This window comes from Cupressus sempervirens, chromosome 7, assembly GCF_028749045.1.
Source record: "Cupressus sempervirens isolate cs-2001-9-10 chromosome 7, ASM2874904v1, whole genome shotgun sequence".
NCBI classification, from domain to species: Eukaryota; Viridiplantae; Streptophyta; class Pinopsida; order Cupressales; family Cupressaceae; genus Cupressus; species Cupressus sempervirens.
Window position 1 is genome coordinate 546,561,013 of NC_143124.1, and position 12,386 is coordinate 546,573,398.

General features: G+C 36.6%; 1 protein-coding gene across 2 annotated transcripts in view; it reads right to left on the reverse strand.

Moving 5' to 3' along the window:
• The window catches only part of LOC149547931 (Phosphoglycerate mutase family protein), a 245,922-nt gene that overhangs the window by 185,397 nt on the left and 48,139 nt on the right, over positions 1-12,386 (reverse strand). For both annotated transcript variants that reach the window (XM_089791971.1, XM_089791972.1), the window contains exon 2: positions 5,334-5,414. In XM_089791971.1, the coding sequence (XP_089648097.1) occupies positions 5,334-5,414 (81 nt within the window). The remainder of the gene's footprint in view (positions 1-5,333; positions 5,415-12,386) is intronic.

The window sequence follows — 12,386 nt, forward strand, 5'->3', positions numbered from 1 at the left end:
AGATCATCAAACGAGTTGGTGAGGTGGCTTATGAGTTGGAGCTTCCCACAGACAGTAGAGTGCACAATGTGTTTCATGTATCACGCCTCAAAAAGGCATTGGGTCAGAATGTGATGCCTTCTGCAGTATTAACTCCCTTGGATGATGAGGGGAAATTGATCTTAGTGCCAGAATCCATTCTGGATAGTAGAAAAAAGCAGCTTTGCAGGAGAGTAATCAGAGAGTATCTAGTTAAGTGGAAAGATTTACCTGTTGAAGATGCTACTTGGGAGGGAGAAGTGATTTTGCAGCATCCAGCATTAAGATTGCTTGAGGCCAAGCAATTTTAGGAGGGGCGGACCTGTAATGTCCCATTTTTTTGGAGTTAATTATAAAGTTATCAATTAAAAAATATATATTACAAGGTAACTTTATAAATTAAATAAAAAAATCTTCTAGAGGTTACTGGAAGAAGAGGAGAAAAATTAAAAAGGAGGCCGACCTATCAAGGAAAAAAGAATAAATAGGCATTGAGGGCTCATTGCCTATCATCAAGTTTTATTATTGAATTTTTTGCCGATGTGCGTTGTGGAGCCTAGGGTTTCTGCAAGTAGTCACAATTGGCCATTGAGAACGAAGACTCTCAATTGGTACGCAATTTTGAGGGTGTGAAAGATCACCTGAATTATTGCAACTGTGGGAAGGATATTTCAGTCCTTTCACTTGTGCTTAATTGCTGGTTTGGAGTTTCCAGTGGAGTTGCACTTTCACCATATCATCTTCAGCATTCAGTCTCCACCATTTGATCAATCCAGATTCTTCATTTCAATCTGTAATTGCAACAAGTTCTCAATTGTATACAGCCAGTTAAGGTTTCTCTATAATGTGCTATGTCATAATGTTTTGGTGCTGAAATTTGCCATATCATTTGTAAAAACATTTGGTTTTCATTGAATGAATACATTGGCACTATTATTTCTTTTATTTCAGCAATATATTTTAGCAATGTATTAAATTTAGGGTTTTGTTTGGTGGCCTATTGGTACAGGTCATTACAGTAACAAAGATCGTCAACCTCATTTTCCTTGTCTTTCCCAAATTTGATGGCAAGATCCCTGGAGCTGTAAGTAGTCTGATTTCATTCCTCTAAATGCTTCTTTGATGGTGGGCAATTGAGAACTAGTAACACTACATGCAATTCCTTTTTACATCTCATCCATTTCAGTCTCCCGCATAAAATTTTTAATGAATTTGTATGCCCTTGCTAACACTTGCACAAGCCTCTCTTCCATAACACATAACATATTCATCAAATCATGAGGTGATAGAGGTTTGTGTTCATATTCATCTAGGGAGTATGGGCTTGTCACATATTTAATTTTCTGTTTTGTGCTCATCTGTGGGAGCATTATCAATATCACATTTAAGTGCTACTATAGCTGCTGCCATACACTCTTCATGAAGTGATAATGGAATTGCGTCATGATTATATATGGGTTTATCAAAGGAGTTCATCTCTTCATTAGTTTTATCAATAGTAATCTGCAAATTACCAATTAGGAGTGTAGTGTACTTCTCACCTATAGTAACTGATTCTTCCTTCCGAACATCAACCAAAGCTTGTTGGGAACACTTTATCTTTTTTCCTTCATTATGCCCTGTAAGAGATAAATTCAAAGCCGCATTTCCATCATCATTTAGCTGCATTAAATCTTCACTCTGAGTAGTACCGCAAACATGTTTAAGTCACCAAACCTCTTGGCATGTAAAACAAAATTGTTCTTCCCTCGTTTGGTTCTTACTCTTTTTGGAAGATCCTGAGACTTGTATGCACATTGCTACCAGCTCATTGTCCTTCATGTGTTCCTTGAACCTCTCAATCTTATGCTCAATCAATTCCTCCATGAGCATGTGAGTTGCAAGTGATATTTTATATTCCCCTCTCCAAAATGCCAACAAATCAGATTGTAACTGTTTGCATATGTCATCATCCTCATCTAAAATTAATGAAAAGATAGTTCTAATGCATGCCCTTGCATTGTACCGTTGGTGTATCCTGAATCCTCTTAAGAAAAAGTGTAATAACTATAGAGTCAGACTTATTTCTTTACAGCCGAGATCCAACATGATGATATGGAATTTGATTTTTTCCATAAGTTCCAAGATTTTATCCCTGTTACCAAAGGAAGGGTGTTTGACATCATGTAGTCCCTCTAGTTTTTCCACAATAATTTGTATGACCTTCAAAGTAGGGAAGGCCGTTCTATTAAATTAGAACTTGTGGGGATAAGTAAAAAGGTCCGCGGTTGGGAGGTTAAGCCCATATTAATGCTTCTCCCCTCACCAAAGTCAGAGCTTGGTCAATTAATTGGAAAAGTCTCTCAAGAAAATCAGTATGTATCTTTGTTTATTTAAGTTTCTTTATATAATCTGAAAGATACTTTCTTGTAAATTAGAAGTAACATAAAATGATTCTTTTAAGTATATTAGCTGAGGTTTTCTTGCAATAATTTAGACTAGAGTTAAAATTCAGTATTCTCAACTATTAGAACAAATTTTGATATTCAGTAATCAAAATAGATTCAGAATTTTTGATTAGCTTTTATCTCATCTAATAATTAGAATATTAAATTCAGCTAATTGTAGTTGTAGAGTATCCTGATGTTACACACAGTCACGGAAAAATGGTAAACTTAAACCACTGGATATTTAAGCAGAGTTCTAAAAAAATCATAGATAGAGAATAATTGAAACCTTATTCGATGCTATGTCTTGAATTGACATGTATTAGCGCAAGGGTGAAACATTATAGAATTCCAACAGCCCCCCCCCTTCTATAGAAAGTCGATCAGTATCCTTGTCTTTAATATCATTTGTTAGGATGCTAGAACAATTTTCACATCCAAATCGAAACCTCTTTCAAGATTCTCAACTCATCAAACGTCAGTTGTATAATATAAAGCTTCCCTTTGACTCATTACGGCTCCCTTGTCATGGAGACACTATGCCTAGTCAAGTAAAAATGATGATCAATACTGGCCACTCGAGGCTATGCAAAAAAATCTATGATTATCGAGGTTGCTTGCAACACCTTATGTAGACTTTATTGTTGACAGTGCTCATTCAAGCACTAGCTTATCTAGGAAATGCTTAATTAATTGTAAGGTTCATGTGCATACCTTCACCTTAACATATGCATTTGTTCATGGAAAGCTTGTTCCTGCACAACATTACCCCTTCTAGCATTTGTCCAACAAATTCTAATCCAAAACTAATTGAGCTACAGTGAATGGATACCATGTGATGTCAAATTTAATGAATAGTATTCACAATGTTTAAATATTTCATAAACCCTTTATTACTGATTCGATTCACCAATTTACAAAAAATCATTTGGCTTGAATTGAATCGCCGAATCGCGTGAATCGTCGTGATTCTTGGAACTATGATGTTGCTCATTGCATTTAACTATATTTGATACCTTTTAATATATATTTGTTTTAATCAACTATTACTGTTATTATTATTTGGATCATAGTTCCCAAACTCAGACTCGGCTCGAACTTGGCAAGGCCAACTCAACTCATGACTCGCCTATGACACAGCAAAATGAAAAAACCCCTAAAATTTAGAGATTTTTAAAATTTTAAAACTTGTTTTATGCACCCTTTATTGAATAAAACTTAAAGATGCTATAACATCAAATAGAAGCTAATTTGTCATCACAGACATAAACAAGGAACATAAATGTAAAATCCATCATATACGTAAAATGTCAATTGTAACCAAGTCTATCAAGAATATGGAATTGAAACCAAAGGGATTTTGGATGAAATGAGTTAAAAACTTAAAACCTTTAGACAATCCTTGCTCTAGCTTTATTTTGACCATAGAAACCCAGGATAGGTAATGGGGGGTTAGAGTGTTGAAGGCGTACTAAATCTTGGAATTTGGCTATGTCTGGAATTTTTTGTAAAACCCCAAAATCTAGATTTTGCATCTTAACTCCTATGAAGCTGAAACCTATCTCAAACATCCTAAGAGTATTTATAGGAATATAACTTAAAGTATAAGAAATTGTGAGCATCTCATCTAGGAGGTCTTGGGTTCGAGTCTACTAGAGATTAACACATAATAATAATTAATCTCAACAAATAATAATAGATAAATAATAAATAATCTAGGCTTCGACACATTACCTATCGAAAACAAAGGAATTAATAATTAATATTATTATGATTGATAATAAATGAAATAATAACATTTATTATTTGATTAAAAATAAATATTTGAAATTGATCTAAGGTCTTGGGTTCAAGTCTACTAGAGATTAACAAATAATAATAATTAATCTCAACAAATAATAATAGATAAATAATAAATAATCTAGGTTTCAACACATTACCTATCGAAAAACAAAGGAATTAAGAATTAATTATTATTTGATCAATAATTAATATAATTTTCTATGAATGGGAAATGGAGAACTTATCAGTACAAGGATTCACAGTCATAGTATTTAACATATCATTCAGGTATTTCACAGTGCACTCACAGTGGATTTATCAAATATGGGCACTCTCTCTATCCTAGACTGCAAACTCTTTAATTAGGGATGGATCCATCCTATGGAGGTTGGAATAATAACTTCTTCATCTCATCGATTGCTGTGAGAATTCTTTCTTGTGCATGGCATCTATTCTTATCACATGAGGTCATTTCTTTGGTTGTGGGGCCCTCTAATATTGATGTGGTTTTTTGAAGATTGGTAGCTACCTCTTCTTTGTATTGGCATTGCTATATTTCTCTCGTGGCATGAATCTCCTATTGTAGGTGTGAGGTTTCTCTCTAGCTATGAGATTTGAGGTTTAAGTGCAATTCATTCTTACTCAACCTACTACCATTAGAGCTTAAGCATACAGCTGCTATGCTTTTCAGAGGCTCGTGTACCAGATTGACATAGGAGAAAACTGAAAAAGTATAACAGAGTTCCTGCCAAAATCTTGAAATTAATATTCTCAATTTTGACCCAACATTGATCATTAAGAAAACTTACTGTGACTACATGTAGGCCCCTATAACCGTTCCTTTACTAAATACATGACTTTCTAATAGTTCTCTACAAGTAAATATTTTCCCTAAGGCTTATGATTAGAACAAGAATTGAAGCAAGTATTTTGAAATGCAATGTTCCTATTGTAGTGATCGTCATAAGATAAATGTAGCAATGTCTCAACAATAAGAGAACCAATAAATAAGTTCTCAATAAAAATGTTAAGAAAGACCTAAAATACAATTCTAAGATACACCCTCACTTTTGCAAGAATGATTTCTAAATGAAAAATATGAGATACCTTAAGGAACAATTGCCCAGCAGCATTTGCTTGAAGTATTCCATCGGTAGCCAATCCATATTCTGGTAGGACCCCATTCTCCTGCAGTAAAAAATTGGCAATTTTATCAATAGTAGAGCAGTTATATTCTCAGAGCAATTATCGGAAAAAAATACAGGTACAGGAGGAATATGGCAGTAGGAGAATGCCAATCCTTAGTAGGAGCAAGCACAGAAATATTGGAAAGCCAATTGCATCTCAATGCTGCCAAGGGACCTTTGTAGAAAAGGAAATAAGTCCAAAACAGTCACCATGATGCTCTCTTTCTCAAATAAAATTTAATAAAAAATTATTAAAAATAAATTAATAAAAGAATAAATTATAATAAAATTATATTATTATTTATTATTAAATTAACTTTATATATAATCTTAATTAATTAGGTCATTATAAGACTTCACGATTTTCTTCTTGTCAGACTTATCTATGATCTTAATGACTGATCACTAATGAATGCTTAACTATCAAAGATAATAATAAGTTAAGATGGAACTTAAACTATATCACACTACCCTCGTATATTAAATACAATATACATTATCAATCATATATCAGTGTGACTTATGCACACAATAATCTAATTGAGGATTTTCTATGGCTGGAAAGTTTTAGACAAACATTGATTAGAAAAAAGCAAGTAGTCGATTCATACAATGAACATCAGTATTTATGCCATAGAAAAGAAATTAGGAACTGGAGGGAAAACAGCTAAAATGCTGGAAACTGCGATTGTGTTCTATAGGCGAGAAAACAATGATGGATAATACATCGATAATTATGAGAAATGACTCCATTATGATGTGTTTATCAAACAAGCCCTTGGTCAATTCTAGGCAGTGATGTTATATGATTAAAGATTACGTCAGCATGTGATCACTGATTTATATAAAGGAAATTGAAAGCAAACACAAACAGTGGTTATGAACAAAGATAATACTTTAGCAGCATTGGAATATAACAAGGCAGCATTATTATTTAGTAAGTCAAACTTTGTCTTATACATGACATGTTGGCAATAAAAATGCCATATCACATGTCAATAGAAAGCAGCGACTAGTAAAGACATGTCTCCAAAGAAACAGTGTGATGATTAAGTGGAAAGAGGTAGGTTTATTTCAAGGAAGATGCCTCTAAGAAGATATGAAAGGGAGACAGAAACATGATTGAGAGGGCATGGAATACAACTCAGTTTCTCGCTTCACCAATTAGAGATCAATAACTGAATATGACCTCTTCCTCTTACTCCAAACTGCAATGAGAGACCAACACACTGAACCAGAATATCAAGGCAATCAGATAATCTTTCGTACTGGCAAAGTATCCGTGATCAATACAATCTGCACTAATCAACTAAAGCTTTACTTTCAACTTCTTTTACAGCCCTCGTATAAAGTACCACCTATCCATGATATTGATGTGATGATGTCATGAAGTCATTAATATTGCAAGTAGATTTTGGATATAACTTTAATTGCACAAATTCATATATTTATATACAAGACATTTTATCCTATAATATTAATATTTCACTATCAAACATCCAAGTGGTAACTGATAGTCATTCTTGTATAACATCAACAGAAGCTCACTCTGCATTAATCTGTTGTAGAATATTGTTATTGTACATTGGTGGTGAACTAAGGAATTGAGTAAAAAGTCAGAAATTAAAATAAGTCACTTGCAATTGAATTAAAAGAAATCAGTGCCAAAATCCTTAAGGTCGTAACTAGGGACATTATAGTGGTATCACGGCATAATCTTGCCATCCTATGAAGAGTAGTTAATGCAAACCTATCCAAAAAGAGGAAAGTAAACCGCCATGAATGAATTGGCTAATGAGTTGAGAGCTTTTATGGACAAACAAATCAAACTCTTATGACCCAAAATGAGAGATCAAGCACTTCTCTAGGCTTTCACAAGATGGGGAACTCAGTTAATAAACTCAAGAATAATTCCTCAAATGGGAGGGACATAGGTTCCAATCACTCTACAAATAATAATGGGTCCTCAACATCTAGGGTGCCCAAGCCACCTTTCCCACCTACGGAAGATGTGCCAAGGTAGGAAGAGAGAATTGATCAGCCTACAAATAGCAATATAGATAATACTAGAGCCTATGCATGTCTTGAGCCAAAAATTAGAGAACTTGTAACATTTAGAGTTTTGTGAAGCACAAAAACATAAGGCACATAAGAGAAAAGAAGATATCCAAATAAGGATCTTAAACATAGACAAAATAAGAAGATGCTTCTAAATTTTTACAGATCGGGAAGGATTGCAGCTCATGTTGGGCTACAGAAATGAAACACTTATTTCATCCTCAGTCCAATGACAGAGGAAAATACACTCCGATTTGCTATCCTCTATTTACAAGGAAAAGCAAATGAATGGTGGTACCATGGGCTCCTCTCCCTAGGCCACCAAAACATAACATTCTACGAAGAGTTCTCTGATAAAGTCATTACTAGATTCAATCAACAAAATCCGAAATGGAACTTCAAGTAACTTACACAAATTAAACAGCATGTAAAAGTGGAGAAATTTTCCAATGAGTTTCAAAATCTTTCTATCATGGTTCTTGATCTATCCCATACAAGACTCGCCTATTTGATCATTGAAGGACTTAAAGAATCAATTGAAGCTATTGTAAATCCCTTAAAACCACAAACCATGGAATAAGCAATGCAAAAAGCTAAGAAGGTTGAATCAAATATTTCAAAGAAAAAACCCAAAAATCATCATGAGTATGAAGGGTCAAGAAAAGATAATAAAACACGAGCATGCTATTTCTGCAAAGAATAGTGGAGTACTAGGTACAAATGCCAAGACAATGAGGCACTTAAGCTGAAAGAGGAAATAATGAAGAAAGACTTATGTCTCAGATGCAAAGAACCATGGGCATCGAGATATAAGTATGGAAAAAGAAATGAAGTCCATGGAATAGAAGCAATAATCAAGAAAGAAATAGACAGAGAGCCGCTAAAAAAAAAACCAAGACATGATAGAAGGGATCTTAATAACATCCAATCACAAAATGAAGGAAAAATCAATGGAATTTTGGGGAAATTTGACCTTAACTTTGACAATGCACGAATTTTGAAAAAATGAAGAAAGACTTATGTTTCAGATGCAACGAACCAAGGGCATTGGGATATAAGTGTGGAAAAAGAAATGAAGTCCATAGAATAGAAACAATACTCAATAGAGAAATAGATAGAGACACACATAAAAAAACAAGACATGATAAAGGGGATCTTAATAACATCCAATCAGTAAATGAAGGGGAAAACCAATGGACTTTTGAGGAAATTTGACCCTAACTTTGACAATGCATGAATCTGGAAATAACATAAAAACTAGAGAAGAAAAGCAGCAAATAAAAATTAGAAACAAAAACACATTCATTTCCAATTAGTTGGAAATTATTAACATTAAGGCAAGACTTGTGCAAGGCTAATGAATAAAGAGTTGAATATCATATTAAGGAATGGGAATTTGTAATAAAAAAAGCATTCACAAAAATATTAATGCAAATATTAAAATTATACTTATTATTCACTCTCAGAATGTTCTCAATTTCTTGTAGGGGATTAAGGCAAAGATCACACGCCTTTGAAGGTATGGGAAGAGATAAAATCTCTCCTAGGAAATCCAAGGATGCACAAACCTTGTATGGAATCCAAAAGGCCTGGGAAGGGATAAAGTCTCTGCCAAAAGTTATAAGAATGGATATGTCCTAAATGGGTATCCATAAGGCCTAGGAAGAGATAGTCTCTCAAGGGTATATAAAGATGTATAGACAAAAGCATAGGGTATCCATAAGGGCTAGGAAGAGATAAACGTGTAATGGCCCAACTAATCCCCAACAGGCGTATTGCAAGAAAACCCTATAAATGGCCGTACGGATACAACAAGAAGTATACGAGGATGATGGATGGCGTACGGCTATTTAGAAATCTGTACAGTACTGGAGGAGGTCGTATGGTGGCCAAGACTGATAGTCTGTATGGTGGACTCCAAGGTGACCGTACGGTGATCACAGGTAGGTCGTATGGTGAAACACCCAATAGGTCGTACGGTGAACACCCACCATACGGTGAATGGAGGGAACACTATGCCATACGGTGAATAAGAAAATGATGTGATAATCGGCTGGAAGGTGTACGGAAGTGTCTTAGATCGGACAGAGGGTGACATACGGATGGTAAATGTGCAATTGGTGACTGAAACACTATCTTTCATACACGAATACGGTAATGTGATGGAAGATTGGATGGATTCCAAATATAATAATAAGACTTGAACACACACACAAATTTATCCGAATACGTTTGCAAAGAGAGAGCACTTCAATTTGTTGGACTCGAACAAGTAATACATGCAGTGACGAAATAGGGTGAGGGTTGAATTCCCACCGAAACTATGCAAACCAAATAGGGAAGATCTTTCACTTCCGAAATGGAAACAAATGCCAAACTGCAACAAGAATCCGTAGTACAGAGAGATATAAAAACCAAAAGCATGCCTACAACTTTCTACAAGTCGCGCTTAAATACCCATTGGGAAAAACTTTCCGAGAGTGTACAAAGTTAGCTGACGGCAACACAAACTACGAAAACTAAATAAAAATGGGTCCGAGATAAAATAAATCAATCGACCTGTTACAAAGATTAAATGAGCACATTTATTTCATGATGGGGACATTACAGTCCTCCCGTCCCAAAATTTGCTTGTCCTCAAGCAAGTGCAATGCTGGGTGCTGGAAGATGTGTTCACCTTCCCACGTTGCATCATCCAGCTGTAGATGTCGCCAATGTACAAAGTACTCCCTGACGGTTCGGTTCCACAAGACCTTTTCACGCACTTCAAGAATCTCAGCAGGTTCCAAAATGAGCTTTCCTTCCTCATTGAGTGGCGGAAGGTCGGTAGTGACTATGACATTTTGCCCGATAGCCTTCTTCAGACAAGAAACATGGAAGACATTGTGAATGTGGCTACCCTTCGGAAGTTCCAGTTCGTACACTACCTCACCAATGCGATGGATCACATGGTAGGGACCATAAAAACGCCGCTTCAATTTCTCCTTTCCTGTTCCTTTTAATGAAGACTGTTGATATGGCTAAAGCCGGAGATAGACCAGATCCCCCACTTCAAAACTCCTCTCTATTCGGTGTCTGTCCGCATACACTTTCTGTCGATTTTGTGCCTGCTGCAGGTTTTCTTTCAAGCTCCTCAGAATGTCAAGTCCTTCCTGAAGCCAATCCTTTGCCCTTGGAGCACGACTGTCGCCCAGAACCATGTCGATGAAGGAGAGTGGTTCGTGCCTGTACAGAGCTTTGAACGGCGTCATCCCGATCAACATGTGATACATGGTATTGTAGCAATACTCCCCGAGATGGATCCGTTTTACCCACGTGCATTGTTGAGCCGAAACATAGTCCCGTAGGTAGCCTTCGAGCCATTTGTTCACAATTTCAGTTTGGTCATTTGTCTGCAGGTGGTAACTCGTGCTCGGTGATAATTTTGTCCCTGCCATCGGGAACAATTCTATCCAGAGGATACTGATGAATCGACCATCCCGATCGCTGACGATGTTTCGGGGTAACCCGTGCAAGCGAAAGACTTCCCAGAAAAATAGTTCGGCAACTTGTGCAACCTGAAGGTCCAAGGGAATGGCGCAGAAGTGAGCATACTTTGTCAGTCTGTCAACCACCACGAAGATGCAATCCTTTCCATTCACCTTGGGAAGACCTGTTATGAAGTCCATTGATATACTTTCCCACTTATGTTCAGGAATCGGCAAAGGTTGTAACAGTCTGGCAAGAAGAGTGTGTTCGGACTTGTTTTGTTGGCAAACCGTACATTCTCTAACATGTTGCAACACATCCCCTTTCAATCCCTTCCATGCAAATCTCTCTCGAACACTTCTGTAGGTTTTAAGGAAGCCGGAATGTCTAGCCAAAGGGGAGTCGTGCACTTCCTTCAGAATCTTCTGCTTCAATTTGGATTTCGGTACCAAGTATATTCCATCTTTATAGTAGATGATATCATCCACTACTCTATACCGATCATCATGGATGTGGCCATCCATTATCTCACTGGCAAATGTATTCTTGATTCTACCAACAATTCCACCTTCCAGTCAGTTGAGATCCAGTCTAGTGAGAAGATGGTGGGTTTCCTGGACAAGGCATCTGCAACAACATTGTTCTTCCCTTTTACATATTCAATGTCGAAATCAAAAGAAAGAACTTTGCTTACCCACTTTTGTTGTCGTTCGTTCACGTCCCGCTGCTCCAAGAAATATCTCAGACTATTGTGATCCGTACGGACAACAAACTTGGCACCAACCAGATACTGTTGGAACTTGGTCAATGCATGTACGATGGCCAACATTTCTTTATCATAAATAGAATACAGGCGTTCTGCTGGTGTAAGCTTCCAGCTCTCATAGGTGATAGGGTGTTTGTCCTGCATCAGAACCGCTCCAATGCCCTCCCTGAACGCATCGCATTCCAAAACAAACGATCAGGTGAAGTCAGGCATTGTCAGAACTGGGCAAGTGCTCATGGCCTCTTTTAGCTTATCAAATGTGAGTTGTGCTTCTTCGTTCCACTGGAAAGCCCCTTTCTTCGTCAGATCCGTTAAAAGCACACTAAGCTGAGAAAAACCTTTGACAAATCTTCTGTAGTAACTGCATAATCCGAAGAACCCTCGCAGATCCGTGAGTGATTTTGGGGGAGGCCAGTCAAGGATAGCCTGAATCTTCTCTTGATGCACTTGAACCCCGTATTGACTGACGACATGCCCCAAGTACATTATCTCTGTCATCCCAAACTCACATTTGGACTGTTTGGCGAACAAGGACTGCTCCTCCATGATACTCAAAACCTCGTTCAAATGCTTCAAGTGCTCCTCCCATGTCCTGCTATAAATAAGATCATCAAAGAATACCAATAGATACTTATGTAACTGTCTATTGAAGATGCGATTCATGCAAGACTAAAATGTAGC